Consider the following 17791-nt stretch of genomic DNA (forward strand, 5'->3'; position numbering starts at 1 on the left):
AAAGGTGGAGGAGTTATGAAAAGACAAGCCTCTAAGGAGCTGAGATTGCTGAGCTTTTTTAATGCTTCGGCCCAACCCTTCTGCCATAATAACGAAAAGGAAAGGGGAGAGTGGGTCTCCCTGTCTAATTCCCCGAGAAGGATGAAAGGGAGAGGAGGGAATACCATTGATCAGAATAGAAAAGAAGGAGGAGGATAAAAGACTCATAACCCACCTTACCCAAGGAGGAGCAAAACCAAAAGCCATTAGAGTTTTTTTAATGTACAGCCAGCTTAAGCTATCAAATGCCTTTGAAAGATCTATTTTAAGGAGCATACCTGGCTTCTTGGATTGCTTCAAAGAATGGATTATTTCATGAGTAAGGATGATGCCATCAGTGATCTGCTGACCTTCGACATATCCAGATTTCTCAGGCGAAATAATGAGAGGAAGCAGCAGCTTGAGTCTGGAGGCGATGATTTTGGAGACAATCTTGTAGATTATGTTGCACAGAGCAATAGGCCTATATTTGTCAGGAGTGCTGGGCTGAGCTTCCTTGGGAATAAGGGCTATGAATGTGGCATTCAATCCAGGAAACATCCATCTTAAGGTTCTTGATTCCTCAACAACCTGCCAAACTTCCATTTTGATCAGTTCCCAGAAATTGTGGAAAAAGTTGGAGGTGAATCCATACGGGCCAGCGCCTTCCCAACTTTCAGTTGACGAGCTGCCGCTTCAACCTCCTATAAGTCTACAGGTCTAAGAAGAAGTTGGTTATGCTCCTCAGAAATAATTTTAGGAATATTCCTTGTAATTTTTTCTATGGCAAGCGATCTGTCTATGTGTGGTTCATGATGCACTTGCTTGAAATAGTTTAGAAATTTGCTTTCAATTTCTTCATGTGTTTCCACCTTAGCCCCTTGCTCATTTTGAATGTGAGTTATGTTGTTATTCATTCTGCGTTGAATGGTGGTATTATGAAAAAAATTTGTGTTTTTTCTCCATCCTTAAGCCATCTTATTCTCGATTTTTGCCTCCATAGCGTTTCTTCCTGTTTTTCCCTCTCTAAGATTTGCGACTCAAGAATTTTTTCCTGTTCTGACAGGTCATCTGATCGACCTTCAATTATAATCCTCTGCTACAGTCGTTTCATATCTTGATCGAGGGCACTCTGAGCCTGGAAAATATTGCCAAAAGAAGTATGATTCCAGTGTTTGATTTTGCCCTTGAGATGCTTAAGCTTCTGCTGAAATTGAAACATCTTTGTACCATTTGGAGGAGAGAAGTTGTTCCATTCTGTGTTGATTAAGTTGTTGAAATCCGGATGAGACATCCAGAAAGCCTCAAAGCGAAATGGTCTTCAGATAGTGTTACCAGGACGAGTCCATTGAAGGGAGATTGGCCAGTGATCTGATCCCGAGATCGGCAAAATGGAAGCAGCAAAATCTCCGCCTATGTGAATTGCGTTGTCTAATAGTAAGAATCTGTCCAGACGAGAGGCAATCTGATGCACCCCTGCTCTTTTGTTATTCCAGGTAAAAAGTCCGTTATTGAAAGGCATGTCAATAAGCCAGTTGTTCTGAATAAAATCTTTTAGGTGGTTCCCTTCCTGATTCCCTCTGTTCCTGCCTCCCCTTTTTTCTTCCAGCCTGGTGATCATGTTGAAATCGCCTCCAGAAATCCACAGTGGGTGCATCCTATCAGTGTTGATTGCTGAGAGGGTGTTCAGGATTTCTATCTTGTGCATAGCCTCCTGGGGAAAATACACATTGGTTAGATGCCCGTGTATGTTGGTCCCTATGATGTGAAAAATTGCTTGGATAAAATTCTTATTAGCATGGATGTTGTTGAGCATAATAGTACGAGCATCCCATATGACTGCTAAGCCCCCAGACGCCCCATCAACATCCACTGCAGCGGTAAGACCTCCTGGCCAAGCTTTTGCTGCAATTCTTTCCAGAGCGATTGAATTGCATTTGGTTTCTTGCAAGAATAGGATTTGTGGTTTTTCTTGCATTATCATGTTTTTGAGTAGTCTACCTTTCCCTGGGCTATTGAGCCCTCTGATATTCCATGATATTAACTTCATTGGGAAGTGTTGTGGAGGGAGTTATAGTACTTTGTTAGCTTGGAGTACCTGCCTGACTCCACTAACATTTCTCCTATTCTGATTGTTCGTTGGAGATCTATTTTTCTTCCACGTTTTTTGTTATCTTTGGTAATGAGTCTCCCATCCCAGAGGCTGCCAGTCTGAATACCTAGAGATTTTGCCTTTATGCCCGTGATAGGATCTCCTCCAGATTCTCTAGTTGTCGATCTGGAATTTTGTCAAAAATTTTTGTTTTACATGCCTGCTCTAGGCCCAAAATGTCTAGTTCCCCAATATCTATGCTTTCTGGTTCCTCCTCCATGTGCTGAGATTCGTTTAATTCTTCAGTTGTTTCTGCTACTGTTCTGGAATCAGATTGTGTATTGTCTACCTCCATTCCTTGAATATTCCATGCTGGGACCTTGTGCTTAGCTGAGGAGAAGGTATCTTTGGGCAGAGGATCTTCTTGGAGCGACTTGGAATCTATATGCGCCGATTGTTTGTCCTTCTTTTCCTCCCTCTCTGGGGAAGCTGGATTTTCAGAGTTGAGATCATTTTGTCGGGCTAATGCTTCAAAGTTGTTGCTCGTGGAGGGTTTGGAAGAGCTGGCTTGAGGCATCTTAGGAGTTGAAGCCGATTTCTTGTGATTTTTCCTCCGGCTGGCGACTTTGGTAAAGCCATTAGAATTAGGTTTATCTGAAGTAGATGGGAATGAGGGTTTTTGAGTTAAAGGACAGTCCCTAAATAAGTGGCCCGGGGTGTGACATCTTCTGCATCTAAATAGCACATGTTCATAGTCAATCAACTGAACCCGTTCAATATCATCATGGAATAAACTTATCACATCTGAAAGTGCCTTGTTGAGGTGCATGTAGACGCAGATTCGTGCGTAGGAGGTGTATCTTCAGATTTTTGTTTCCTCTGCTACTTTGATAAATTTGCCCAGAGCATTACCAATTTCTTGTAGAGAGGCTTCATCCCAGTACTCCATGGGAAGCGAGTAAAGTCGTATCCAGACAGGAGCCGAGCTGAGATCCTCTTTATCAGGGTTGAAACGCTCTACCCATCCTCTGAGATACAGGCCGGCAGCATTGAAGAAATACGGCCCCCCATCCAAAACCCTGTTCCGGTCCTCTAGGCAGTTAAAAATGGCTGTGAAGAACCCTTTAGGCCCTAGCTACAGGGTGATGTGTCCTTTTGGGTTCCATTTCACTGCTATCCATCCACGCAACGCTTTCTCAGTTGGCCAAAGTCCTATGAACTTGCCTATCAGTGCATGATCCCTCATAAACTGTATCTGAGCATTGATTCGGTGACTTGGAAATTCTACTTTCGGACGCTCAGTTGCCACTGGCTTGCATGTGGTCGAGCTGACTTTGGGTTGTTCTTTGTCATCCTTTTTTGCCTGTTGTGAGTTCAGATCCATGCTGTCCTCATTCTGATTCTCTGGTTTGTCGCCTTCCTTATTCTTTTGCCGCTCTTCATCGTCCTTTGGGGGAGGCGCTGCGTCCTCCCCCTGGGGGGGATTCATGGAGCTCGAAACTACCCTGTTGGATTCGAAAAGTCGTGTTGCCGTCGTTGCTGGCAGGTCTGCAGATGTCTGGGGAGATCTGTCGTTGCAGAGGTTGCAGAAACCCTAGAATGTTGAACCGCCGCCTAGGATATTCTCCATTATCTTCAACCTATTAAAAAAACGTTATCGGAGTATAAAAGGATTAAAAAAAATCAAAACTTCAATTTTTAAATTTATTTATATTAAATTATTTATGAATAAATAGTTAGGAATTTTTTAATTAATTATTATTTTAATTTTTTTTAATTAATTGATTTTGCACTTTTTTCATTATGTATTTTTAAGTTTATGCTTTTGAAGATAGGTGAAGTGTTCACTCAAAATTTTGGACATTGTAATATCTCCACACATTTTTTTCCAAATTTTTTGTCTCCAACACAAATTGGTATTTTATCTTTTAGATTTTGCTTTAGTATTTCATATTTTTATATTTTTATGGATTTTGCAATAATATAAATAAATAAAATGACAAGAACTTGAAAATTGTAAAAAATAATGGTTGGTTGTTGGATTTAGGGTTAATGCATTATCTCCACTAGGGCTTGATGAGATCAAGATGAATGACCATCCAAAGTTGGTTATTCAATGTTTTCTGGATTAGGGCAAGAAGTTAGAACCCTAGAAGCTAAGTTACCTTCTTGTCTAATCAAGATAAGTTATTAAAACAAATCTTAGTAGAAGATATCACACCAAGGGAAAAGTCTTCAACCATAAGATTAATTATGGAATGAAATAAAATCAAAACCCTTGTTGAAAAACTCTTAGGGTATAGCCCAATAAGGAGATTTAATGCTTACATCACACCAACATGAGATAAGTGAGAGAACCTACCCTAGACATCTCACTCTAAGTGACAAAGTTTCTCCTCAATGGATCGACCTTGATAGCCTTGTCATAGTCTTGAATAAGCACAAATTTTGTCTTGAGAATTATGTAGAATAGCCAAGAAAAAGAGACTTCAAGGCTTACACCAAAGCTTCATGAAAATATTACATTATGGCATAATGATCTCAATAATTCACAATGATTTGGGAGGAGAGTGAGCTTTGAATTTATAGAAGAGTCTCTTGACATCTCTCCCCCTTTTTCTATTTAGAAAATGCAAAGAAACTTCAAGAAATACTGACTTGTCATCCATAAAAGGCTTGGAGACTAAGTCCTTATATAAAAATATCTTTACATCATTTGAAAACCTTCCAAAAGAGGTTAACGACCACATAAGGAGGCTCAACTTGGTTGTCATGGGTGGCAATTTGCTCTAGAAGTCCAATGTTCCCCTAAAAAATTGCTTGGTTTGACTTGGAATAATACTTAGAGGCTAGGAAACCCCACATTGGGTGATCAAACCATGACCATCAATATGAAAGATGGTTGGTTCACCTGATGAATGGTAAAGGAGAAGTTAATTAGTGGTAGGTTTTGGATCTTTTTGGGAGATGAGGGCTCGTGTGTCAATGTTGGAGGTCTGGGAGCCATATGGCTCAAGCTTGCGGTGACTAAGGTGGTCACACTCTAGCATAATATTGCCATTATGGAAAGGGTTGAGGCTACTACGAAGGTTAGGCACCACCACCTCAACCATCATTTTGTTACATGGTTGGAGATGGTTATATGTATGGATATCTGGTGTGTTTTTACTATCTGGTTAACTTGAGATTTATTTCGTGAAAGTTGATGGTAGGAAGGAAAGCCAACAAGCTCAGCGGTTTTGTGTGATGGCAAAATTGTCAAGTTTTTTGGTTTTCTCAATTGAAATTTTAAGTTTCAATGTTATAGTGTTATGGTTGCACCTAGGTGTTGTAATATCATAATCATATTCTTCGTGGCTCTAGTTATCCTCAAGCTAGGCTACTGGTCTTTCTATGTGTAACCCTTGGGATAGCTGAGTGGTGACCTAGTTCGTTTCCACTATTGCGGGTTGGGTAGACCATTATGTTTATTTGGGGAATTTTGAGGTCTAAAATGGGCCTCCTAAGGAAATAATAAAATAATAGTTAAACCAATAAAATAATATTTATGAATTTGCAATTTATTTTTTGCACCACAATCCCTGTAACCATGGTTAAATTCAATTGAAAAGTTGTACCAAAATAAAATTAATAAAAAAATTGTAGTTATGTGACAATAAATAAAAATGAGCCTTTTAAGGAAAAAGTAATATCATTGAACAACTAATGCATTTGTCTTTTGTACTTAAATAACTTAAAATAAATTATAAATATAAGTTCATATATTCTTAATTATATAATATACTATTAATTAAAATTTATATTATTTAAATTATATAATAATATGTAATTAAGATATTGGAGTTATAGAGGATGGGTGAGATGGAGCTCGGGAATATTCGGCGGTGGGAGCATGGCTAGGGTTTCTACCTCATCGCCTAAAGCAACACAATTCTCACTTTCCATCCTCACAGTTGTGTTGTCATCTTCATCGTCACGGTCAGCATTAGCTCTTCGGATTTGCTGTCAACGAACCACCCTTCACTATCGTCGGATTGTTTGTAGGATGTCGAACATGGAAGAAGACGTGATGGATTATTCTGTTGACCCTAACCCCTATGAGCCTATCTAAACGTGACCTAATGATCCACTAGAGGCTACGAATGTTGGGGTTCAGGTTTCGCCTTTTTTGCGGTTTTCTGTTACTCCTCCTACCCGTTCTGACCCCAGTCCTTCCTCGTCCTATCTGTGATTTGCTGCCATCTCTAACGACTCCCCGGGCCTTAACTGCCCACCCTTATCACCGGCTACCCTTCACCTCCTTGCCTCTTGCACACCCCCTCCCCCCCTTTTGAACCATTTCCTTCAGATTCTTGGCCTCACCAGGTACCCTATGCTTTCCCCTCCTCTGTAGGGTTTGACACTACGGTGGGCTCCTCCCATCCATCATCCAACCCTTTCACTCCCTTTGCAATAGAGTCGGGTTCCACCTCCTCCCCTTTTGGTTGCTTTGATACTCCGGTGTTAAACTCCCGAGATAACTCCTTGCCTTCTCTGCAGGAGCAACAGGGTTCACAGGACCCCTTGCAGGACCATCCGACCGTGCCGTGTACTGGTAAGAAAAAACTGAAGTGTGTTAAGGCTACCAGCAAGGATCTATCACTCAAATTTGGTGAAGGGGTTCAAATGGGGGAAGTTGTTGATACGGCTAGCAAGGTTTTAGTGGGTAGAGTCAGAGGTCGAGCTTATTCTACTGCTTGCCTTCGCCTCTGGGTCAAGGAAATTTGGGGGAATATTTTCAAGGAACTCCCAGAGGTTCATACTCTGGCATGGGGATGGTTTGCGCTCAACTTCCAAAGGGAGGATTACACCTCTTGGGCACTCTCTAGGTATTGGCATATTGAGATGGCCCCGGTACTACTTAAGCGTTGGAGCCCATTATTCGATCCAGAATGGGAAAAAATTGGTGCTGGACCACTATGGGTCAGGTTGTCAGGGTTACCCCTCCACTTTTGGTCTGAAGACATTTTCACTCACATTGGGAATGCACTTGGTACCTTTCTAGATTACGACAAGACCTATATCAACTCAGGCAATCGATCTATGGCTCGTATTTTGGTATACTTGGATACCAGAGAAGGGTTGGAAGAGAAAATCACTCTACATTGGAAGAACTTCACTCGCATTCAAATCCTAGATTATGAAGGAGTGTTGTTCAGATGTCGAAGGTGTCATAAATTTGGACATCTCTATAAGGAATTCCCTCTGGTTTGCTCGGCTGCCACTCCTACCAAGGAAGAAAAGGATGCTGCTCCTGTTGCACCCACATCAGCCGTTGGATAACCTCCTTGATCCAATGAACCTCTGGCGACGGTGGGCAAATCGACTCAGCTGCCGACTTCGACCTCCCTCCATCCTCCTTCCCTGCCTATGACGAGATCCAAGGCTGCAGCTGCGGCTGCTCGCTCATCGGGTATTCCTCCTCCCTTTTGTTTTGTTTCTAATTTTTCATTAAAATGATATGTTCATCACTTGCATAGTGCATTTGCATCTATTCCGGACATAACTTCCGCTGCTATTACCTGCCCCCTGGACCTCCACCAACCTGTTATCTCGACTACTCCCCCTTCTATCCCTGGTTTGGCTCACTCACCCCTCCCCTCGAATCCCTCGACCACCTCAGGTCACTCTCATTCTTACAACCTCTAATCCTGAGCATCTCATCCACCTGAGCATGTAGGGATTGGATTGACCTCCCCTCCTCGTATTTCCAAGAACACCAGGGGTCGTCAATCCCACATTTCTAAAGCTATCTTGTAGGCTGGGGTGGAAGTGGCACATGGTAGACAATCCACACTTGATTGGGTACTTAGAGCACTGAATACCCTCCCTCAGCCACCCCCATGAAGTGGCTATCCTTTAACTGCAGAGGATTGGCTAGCCCTCCCAAAAAACTAGCCCTCAGAAGATTATTTGAATCTGAGAATGTTGATATCATCTTCCTTCAAGAAACTCTTGGTTTGGTTGATCTGGTCATTCCTATACTGTAATCATTGAAGCCGGGTTGGACCTTCCATGCACTTGATGTCATTGGGCGATCCGGAGGTCTTGCTCTGGGCATAAACCCTCGCACTATCCAACTCAAAGCCTCTTGGGGAGGATCTAGCTTCATCGGTATGGACATCTACTCCTCGGAGTTTGGCATGGATTTCAGGATTATCAATGTATATGCCCCTATCAAAACAGAGCTGATTTTTGGAACCACCTCCTCAATCTATCTTTTGTCAGATCTGACAATCTCATTTTGGGTGGGGATTTGAATTTCTCCATTGGATATGGGGAATCTTGGGGATGCAATGCACAAGTGGATCCCTTATCTGACACTATGGAGCAGCTTCTTGAGCAACACCACTTGATTGACATACCTATGAACAAATCTCAGCCTACATGGCGCAACAGAAGAATAGGGGATGCTGCTCTAGCTAGGCGTTTGGATAGGTTCCTCATCAAGGAACCTCTGGTAAGAACCCTTTCAAATTATAGACAGTGGGTTGGATCTGGAGGAATATATGATCATTCTCCCATCTTCATGGAGTTGTTAGGTCCTTTCCAAAAGCCTAGGGCCCCTTTCAAATTCAATTCCACCTAGTTAAAGGACCCCAATTACATCAATTTGGTCACGGACTACTGGCGCTCTCATTCACTTTCACTAGGGAGAACCATTTCTGAAGGATTATGTCATAACCTTCTTGAAATCAAGAGATTATCTATTAAATGGGCAAAAGACAAATGAGATCAGGATGAACAGACTCTCATTACCATTGAGTCTAATCTCGCCAATCTCCTGGATGAGCAGGGGCGAGGATTTATATATGTGGAGGCTAAATCAAATCTCATTGACCTGGAGACTCAGAGATCCAAAATTCTCAAAGATAGAGAAGAAACATGGCACCTTAGAAGTCGGGCTATTTGGCTTCAAGCTGGAGATGAGAATACAATTTTTTTCCAAAATTATGCAAAGGGAAGAAAAGTCAACAACACCATCTAGCACATGTCAACTAAGGATGGTTAGCTCGCAACATCTTTTCATCAGCTGGCACACCTGGGCAATTCACATTTCCAGAAGCTTTTCAAGGCTCCCCCTGGTGCCACCCTTGCCAAAATAGTACGGATCGCTAGACTCTTCCCTTGGTTTGTTGATCCGGAAGAGGCAGAGGAGCTTACAAATCCTGTTACTATGGGAGAATTGGAAAGCACACTAAAATGGTTCAAAAAATATAAAAGTTCGAGACCTAATGGAGGGACTATTGAGTTTTACTTAGCCTTTTACGATACTATTGGACAGGATCTTCTAAAGGTGGTGGAGGACTGCAAGATTTCAGGGAGAATGTATGAGGCCATCAACTCTACCTTCATCACCCTCATCCCCAAATCTGACTCTCCTATATCTTTCAATGATTTCAGACCTATTTCACTCTGCAACTATCTATACAAGATCATAGCCAAGATTATTGCCAATAGACTTAAGCCTATCCTATCATGTCATATTTCTCCGGAACAATTTTCTTTCCTCCATAATAGACAAATTCATGAGGCTATTGGCACAGCTCAGGAAGCCCTCCACTCCATTAAGACAAAAAAGCTTAAAGGTGCCATTCTAAAAATTGACCTCTCAAAAGCTTTTGATTAGGTGAGCTAGCTCTATCTCAGAATGTTACTCACCCATTTAGGCTTTCCTCCTCCCTTCACTAACTAGATCATGGGCTGCATCACTAATGTCTCTTTCAATGTCCTGATCAATGGATCTGCTTCCAACTTTTTTCATGCAGAACGTGGACTCATACAAGGATGCCCCCTCTCCCTGCTCCTCTTTCTGCTGGTCATGGAGGGACTTAGAAGATTAATAGCCTTGGCCAAAAGAGAGGGGTGCTTTTAGGGACTCAACATATCAGACCAGTGTATTCTCACCCACCTCCTCTTCATTGATGATGTGCTCATCTTTCTCAATGGAGGCATTCGGGACACCACTGCATTCTATGACATCTTGTTGCTCTTCTCTTCGGCCATAGGTATGGAACCTAATCGATTGAAATCCACTATCACCCTCTCAGCCTGCACTCCACAGGAAGCTCAGGTTGCACAACAGAAATTCCCATTCCAGAGCCATGAACTGGATGATGGGCTCAAATACCTTGGGTTCTGGATCAAACCACACTGCTACAAGATCGCTGACTGGATATGGCTTGTGGCCAAGATCGAAAAAAGACTACTCAATTGGAACCATAGATTCCTCTCCAGAGCGGGTCGATTAGTGCTAATTAAATCAGTCTTGGAGGCTACACCTGTGTATTGGATGTCTCTAGCATGGATTCCTAAAGGAATTTTATCCCGGATACAAAAACTTTGCTGCAGATTCCTTTGGAATGGTTATAAGGAAGGGAAACCTTTTGCCTGGGTGGGCTGGAGACACATTGCAATTCCAAAGAAATGGGGTGGCTGGGGATTGAAAGACCTATCCTCCTTTTCTCATGCACTAGCTGCAAAGATGGGATGGCTTATCCTTACCTCCCATAGCCTTTGGACAGAGGTGATTCACTACAAATATATATGGTCATATCATCTTATGGATTGGACTCGCTTTCCTACCTGGCAGAGAAATGGGACATCCATGGTTTGGCGCGTAGTATCACATACTTTACCCACCGCCAGGAATGGACTCACTTGGAGAATTAGAGATGGTTTATCTGTGCGAATTGGCATCAACCCCTAGACAAGCTGTGGCAACATGTTTCGCCTCCCTCCTGACCTCACTCAATTTCTCAAGAACAAAGATATTCTTATGATTGCTCATATTGTTGACCCTAGGAATACCACAGTTTTTACACAAGCATGGAAAACTACTGAGCATTTAGGTATTCCTGTGCGATGGCAACAATATTGGGATGGCTATATTAATGCACTGACAGAATCCCATGTCCGAATAAAGGATGGCGCTGATGAACTCATTTGGGCCCCTGCTTCTCATGGCACTTATTCCCCCAAAGCTGGTTATCCCATCATTCATGTTTCCCATAGGCCACCTGAGCTATTGGATTGGTGGCACAGTCTTTGGAAATTAAAAGCACCTCCGCGAACTAAACTATTCATGTGGAATGTCTTATGGAACAAGATACCAACATGGGTCAATCTAATGAAACAATCCTTCTCCAGTCCCTCTTGGTGTGTGCTCTGTCAACAAGCAGAGGAATCAAATGATCACCTTTTTCTGTTCTGCCCTACAGTGCTTCACATTTGGGAACAGGTTCTAGCTACATTATCCTTAACCAACAGATGGCACGGTCTCAATGTTTTAGAAGCCTGGAATCAATGGAGGGTTGGGTCCTCGAACCAAAAAGTTCACTGTCTTCCGCTACTAACCTGTTGGACTATTTGGCTCAATAGGAATGGGATCATTTTCAGAGATAGAGTGGCTCATTGGCCATCATCCATTGCCCAAATTGTATCTTCCTATCATGAAATCCCAGAAGAGAATCACACCCCTGCTGGCCGCGTCGTGACACCTGAAGTCATTGATCGCAATCTACCTTGGGCATATTTTGATGGTGCAACACAAGCACAGGGGTGTGGGGGGGTATAATATTGCATAAAATTGAAATCACCTCTTCAGAATTAAGATGGGCTTGGGGATGGGGATAAACAATTTTGCAGAATTGATCTCTCTTAGACACCTCCTCCATTTTTCTCTTGCACATGCATGCAATCACATTCAGATATTTGGAGATTCTAAAATCATCATCAATTGGTTCAACAACACATCTGCATGTCATATGCACTCTCTCAGAAACATTTTGGATGAAATCATTATCTTCAAAGAAAAATTTACTTATTTCTCTTGTCAACATATTTAGAGGGAGCGTAATATGGCTGCCGACCAACTTTCCAAGGAGGCCATGGTCCACCCCATAGGACTGTGGATAATTCAAGAACAACAAGGAGAAGAACATTACCAGTATTATCATCGTCCCTATATAGACCAGTTCTACCAGCGGGCTGCTAGGCCCTAATTTTTGCAGTATATAGCAGTGATTCTATCAATACTTGTTTTATACATTGTATATATCCTTTATATGAACTTTTTCAGTATACCCTGCATGGTAAATTATGTACAGACTCATATTTTTTATGGCCATGACCAAACTTACTGCATATGCCATACAGGCATCTACTACATGTAATTTTTCTATATTAATGGAAAATTACGATTTTTCCCCGGGAAAATATATAAATATATATATATATATATATATATATATATATATATATACTATATAAAAATTAAATAATATAATACAATAAATGTAATATATTATTTTATGTATTAATTTTATCTTACATATTGAATTGAATTGATTTATAATATAAGAAGAAATTATATATAATCTAAAAATGAATATAATATATTCTATTACATTTAGATTATTTTTCATAATATTATATATAATAATATACAATATTAATATAATCCTAATGAAATAAATTGAGTTGTATTTTTTTATTATTATTATTGAAATAGATTTAATATTTACTTATTAGTAAGTATTTATTTATATATGTATAGATATTAATTTATAATTAATTGGAAATTGTAATATTAAATAAAATGAAATGAATATATAATAGAAAATAAATATATGAATTTATACAAATATAATATTTATTGAAAAGTGTGTAAAGATGTGAAGATTGTATAGGGATATGCATTGTTTCTTTCAAAAAAATATGAAATGACAATAATAATATTTTATTTAAAAAATGTGAAATGACCTTTATTATGAGTACTTTATTTTATGACTTTAAAAGTACTTAGAGCACTACCATGGTTAACCATGAGTTTTTATCCACCATTGAGAATGTGACAAGTACTTTTAACTCAAGCAATGATACCTCAAACATGGGGGACGATGTTATCCCCTAAAATGTGATTGGTTCTCATAAAGTGAATTTTGATTGTCCATTTTCCTTAGAAGACCCATTTTTGACCTCAATATTCCTTTAATGAGGGTTTTACATCAACCAACATTCCAACTTATCCCATGTGCCTATGCACATTGCACATCCAATATTGGTACTCGAACCTCATAAAAAATGACAATAACATGGAAGCCTCCCACATCGACATTGCAAAGTGAAAAGATGAAAATGAATACAAATTAAACCAAATCAAAAAATTAAAAAAAGAAAACCCGCTAATCTATAATTGGCGCGCACAATGGATAAACCTATTGTGTATCCCAACCATTCAACCAAAACAATGTAATACATTCACCATATTTCCATTCTCATACTCACCAATTGAAAATCGAGGGAGCTTTGAAGTTTTGCATAGAGTTGGAGCAGACTACGGTGGGAGCAATGCGTTGAGGCTTTGAAAGAAAATAACTAAGTGATTGGATCTATGTTGATGGTGAGCAGAGATATTGATGGAACTCTCCTTCGTTGTTGTGGATGTCAATAAAAAAATGTGTGATTCGACCTCTAACAATCACGAAATCAATTTGTGCATCTCATTCACCCCCTACCATAGACGAATATCAAACCCCTATCCATCCATATTATATTACTGTTGTTTAAACACTTAGAGGGAGGAGAAAAATGTAGGGAGAAAAGAGAAGGGATTTCCCACAGTATGGAGGAAAAACAATCTCCCTAGGATGCCAAAAAATGTCAAGCAGCAGTAGTGATCGAGGTGGCTCCAGACACATGCAGAAGTCCAAGAGGACTCAGGAAGGATCAAAAATGAAATTGTTTGGATTGTCCTCGAACTAGGATCATGTTGAATATCTCGTCGTCATGATCGTGGTGGTGCAAACGGTTCGTCAAACCGAGTCTGTATGTGAAAGTTAGGAGCAGTCAAAGTTCAGGGTTGACTTGTGTGACTGGGCATGCTTAAGGAGGCAGCAATTTGGACAAAATCCGGCCAATTTGACTTCTTTTGACTAGACCAATTTTCCTTTTGGTACCAAATTGTTCTTGTTGCTTGCGGATGTTGAAGAGTACATGCATTTATCAAAGAGATGCATGGAGCAAGGAATTTTTTTTATTTTTTTTTTTTCTCTTTTTTCTTCTAGGCTTACTAGCCATCTCAATGAGCTTTTCAACTAGTAGGTCTGCCTAGGCGCCTCAAAGGAGGTTTTCACCTAGGATCTTTTATTTCTTCTCTTTTCTTCTTTTTCCCAACCCATTGACCGCCTCATGGAGGTTTTCAATCAATGAGCCAATCTTAGGCGCCTCAAAGGATATTTTCACTAGAGATTTTTTTTTTTTCTCTTTTTTTTTTTTCATTTTTTTTTCTACCCTACCCTACTTGAAAAACAAAATCACTTTCAAGTATAAGAATACTTCCAATGGAGCCATGTGCACATCAAGATGACAAAAAAAATGATGTGGAGGCTTGAAATGTATGCTTTGACATGTACCTGGATTTCAGAGACCAAATGATTTGACTTTGAAAGGATCAAGCATAGTTGAGGAAGAGAGTGATGCTGCAACTTAGTGACTGTCTGGAACCATATTTCAATATAGTTGTGATGTCCCTAGTCCTTTTGTTGATCTGGATCATTCTTCATGTCTTATTCTACCATGACCTTCAAATCTTCCTCTTTTTGCTGATTGTTCTCTTGAATACATGGAGGATTTGATGGTAACCATGAGGGAGTTCTCTTGATCTCTGATTTTGATGTCTGCTCTTCATCAATCGCAGCCCATGGTTCTGTAGTCTTCTTATTTGAATCTTATTCTTCTGGATGTGGTCCTTCAATGATATCAAGATAATCTCTTTTTTGCAATACTCTTCCTGAGCTATGGTGAATACCATTGAGCTCAAGAGGAGATGTTTGGAAGTTTTGTACCTCAGCATTGTAAGTGGGCTGAGCTACTTCAATGTGTGGGTTTGGAAATGGTGGTATAGATAGTTGAGTGGGAGTGTATATTTGAGATGGATGTGGATGGGGTTGTGGTTGTGGTGGAGGTGAATGGTAAGGATAAAATGGAGTTTGGTATGGAGGATATTGAGGAAAATATTGAGGATATTGTGGATGGCTCCCATAAGTTCCTTGCCAATCTTGTTGCCAAGAGTGGTTTTGGGGTTGAGATGGCTGTTGCCAAGGAAAGAGTGTGTTCCAATTAATTTTAGGTGGATGTGCATAAGCTTGAAATTGTGAATTAGGCTCTTGCATCATATCAGGCTGAATAGGCTGCCATGGTCCTCTTGGAGCTACATAACATCACTGCATTAGCAATTGACTTGCTCCATTTTCCTCTTGGTAAACTTCCTTCAACCTTGGTAATGATGGACAATGTTTAACATCATGTGATTCTGCAACACAAATATCAACATTTTCTTTTCCTTCATCTTGCATTCTTAACATTTCTACTTGTTTTGTTAGATTGCTAAGAATTTTTTTTTTAAATGATCAAACAAATTTCCAAGTTTACCTTGACTTACAGATCTTGATGCTGATTTACCTACTCTTGCTTTTCCTCTTGATATGTGTTTGCATGTTTCACAAATTTCATCAAATGATAATTGGTATACATCACCTCTACTCATGAGATTAAGGAGATCAATCCATTCATCTCTAATTGTTCTAAGTAAGAGGGTTTTTAGTGTGTCAGATCGTAAATGGTGTAGCTTTGCCCTCTTAGCATTATACATGAACCTCTCTATTAGATCCTCAAGGCTCTCATCTTATCTTTGATTCATTCTAAATATTTCTTCCTTAAGATCACTAACTTTATATTTTTATAGAAATACCTTTTTCATATCATTCCATGATTTTATTGAATTAGTCCCTAAACTCATGAACCATTTAAGAGCTCTATCCTTAAAAGTTGCCGGAAACAAACTCAATTTTTGAGTTTTTAATAAGTAACCATAAGATCTACAAACAATTTCAAATTCAAAGAGAAAGGTTTTCGGATCCTCTGACCTAAGACCATGAAATTTTGGAAGAAAAGATGGAGGGATGTTCTTCATGTGCACACTACCATCAGTATCTTGAATGGGAAATCCGAGAGGATCTTTCTCATTGTCATCATCTCCATCCATTTCTTCTACATTCTTTGCCATCTTCTTCTTCTACCTGCAAAAATGAATGGTGATATGGCTCTTACTGCACCATGTGATCAAATGGGGGGGTGGGTTGGTGTTGGAGAAATTTTGTTTTTGTTTTTATGATTGAATGAAAATTATAATGCAATGCAATTTTCTACTTTTGAAATTAAATATGCCTAATGCAAATATTTTTTTTTTCAAAAATTGAAAAGAAATGAATCAACTAGGGAATAAAACAATGCATACTTTGACACCTCCCCGGCAATGGTGCCAAAAAGTGATGAGCCTCGGTATTGCAACAAGAATGCTGCAACTCCCAAGGCTATCGACTTTAATTATCAACCCGGGCTTCACACAAACTTAAGAGGTATCAACACTATGTGTGAAACATACAATGTGTCCTTCCTTTGCTATCATGATGTAATGGAGTGCACGTGCTGAAGTCAAATCCTAAACTAATTGCATAAAATGAAATGCTCGAAATGGAACCTTAACCTATTGCAAGAAAGAAAGTACAAGGAAAGAGAATGAAATCAAATGCTAAAACACACCATTTTCTAATTATCTCCTAAGAGGCTTTGCTTCAAAAGAATGCTAAGTTAACATGTATGCAGTCCTACTGTCCTAAGCATGCAGATTCAAACCATCAAACCTTCTACTGCTGTGCATGTAAATCAATAAAATAAATTTGTTTTTCTTTTTGTCTTTTTTTCTTGACGAAAATGAGGTGGCAGTTTGTAATTTGACTACGGGTTAACTTTGTAACCAATCAGTTGCGCACAAACAGATTTTGTACATGGATTTTCACCCTGAGGGTCCCACTTATCTGACCAATCACTGTCGATCCCTCGTTGACTTCTCCTTTTATCGAGAGCTTCAATCCACGTCGTTGATAACACTTCTCCAAATCCAACGAATATCGCGTCGTCCACTCACCAACTAACTCGGACGATTTCCACCGTCGATGTGACCCATCCAATCGAACGGCTGTCACGCAATCTCACGTAAAATCTTGCACGACTGATATCAAGTCGAGAGCACGCGAGAAAAGTGGTTTTCCCGTGCTACGTGTCACCCGCTAAGGTTAATCGCATGAATTTTAGGAATATCATTTACAGCCTTTAGGGCGCGCGAGATACTGCTTCCCACTTATCAATACCACCCACGTGCTTAATTCATACTTTTAATAAAGGCACTTAAGGAAAGGTTTAGTGCTTAAACTCAGTATTAACACTGAACAATAATTGACTGTGATTTATAAATAAAATGTATGAATAGAGAAAAATACCTGATTAGGGTCTAGAACGTCGATACACAATCATAAGAGAATTTCTGCACCAGAACAATGCGTCCACACCACACTTCAATCAATTATTCAACAAAATGGAAATTACAGAGTCTTGGCCCTCTCAGCTCGATTACAACATTTGTCTAACCTCTGTTTCAATCTCAAACCCTATCTCTGTCACACCTCTCACTTACTCACTCTATTCTCGATAATCTCTTTATCATTACATTCTTTCCTCTTTTATGAATCAAATCCTATCCTAACTGCATTGACAACTCAATCTCTATTTTTATCACTCAAC

General features: G+C 39.9%; 2 protein-coding genes across 2 annotated transcripts; one reads left to right on the forward strand and one right to left on the reverse strand.

Annotated features, from left to right (window-relative positions):
• Window positions 1-1339: 1339 nt before the first annotated feature.
• LOC149229298 (uncharacterized) lies at window positions 1340-2002 on the reverse strand. Its single transcript, XM_089381001.1, has one exon. It carries the CDS (start codon window positions 2000-2002, stop codon window positions 1340-1342), a length of 663 nt encoding a protein of 220 aa, XP_089237127.1.
• Window positions 2003-6775: 4773 nt separating this feature from the next.
• LOC149229299 (uncharacterized) lies at window positions 6776-7432 on the forward strand. The gene has a single exon (XM_089381002.1). The coding sequence runs from the start codon at window positions 6776-6778 to the stop codon at window positions 7430-7432; it is 657 nt and encodes a 218-aa protein (XP_089237128.1).
• The last annotated feature ends 10359 nt before the right edge of the window (window positions 7433-17791 follow it).

Source organism: Pinus tabuliformis, chromosome J (genome assembly GCF_031772625.1).
Source record: "Pinus tabuliformis cultivar Carrire ecotype Pingquan chromosome J, CPIR1, whole genome shotgun sequence".
Taxonomy (NCBI): Eukaryota; Viridiplantae; Streptophyta; class Pinopsida; order Pinales; family Pinaceae; genus Pinus; species Pinus tabuliformis.

What these genes read in the sequence shown, in the direction of transcription:
- LOC149229299 (XM_089381002.1), top strand. Translation starts at nt 6,776, where the DNA reads ATGGGGGAAGTTGTTGATACGGCTAGCAAGGTTTTAGTGGGTAGAGTC.
- LOC149229298 (XM_089381001.1), bottom strand. Translation starts at nt 2,002, where the DNA reads ATGATAATGCAAGAAAAACCACAAATCCTATTCTTGCAAGAAACCAAA.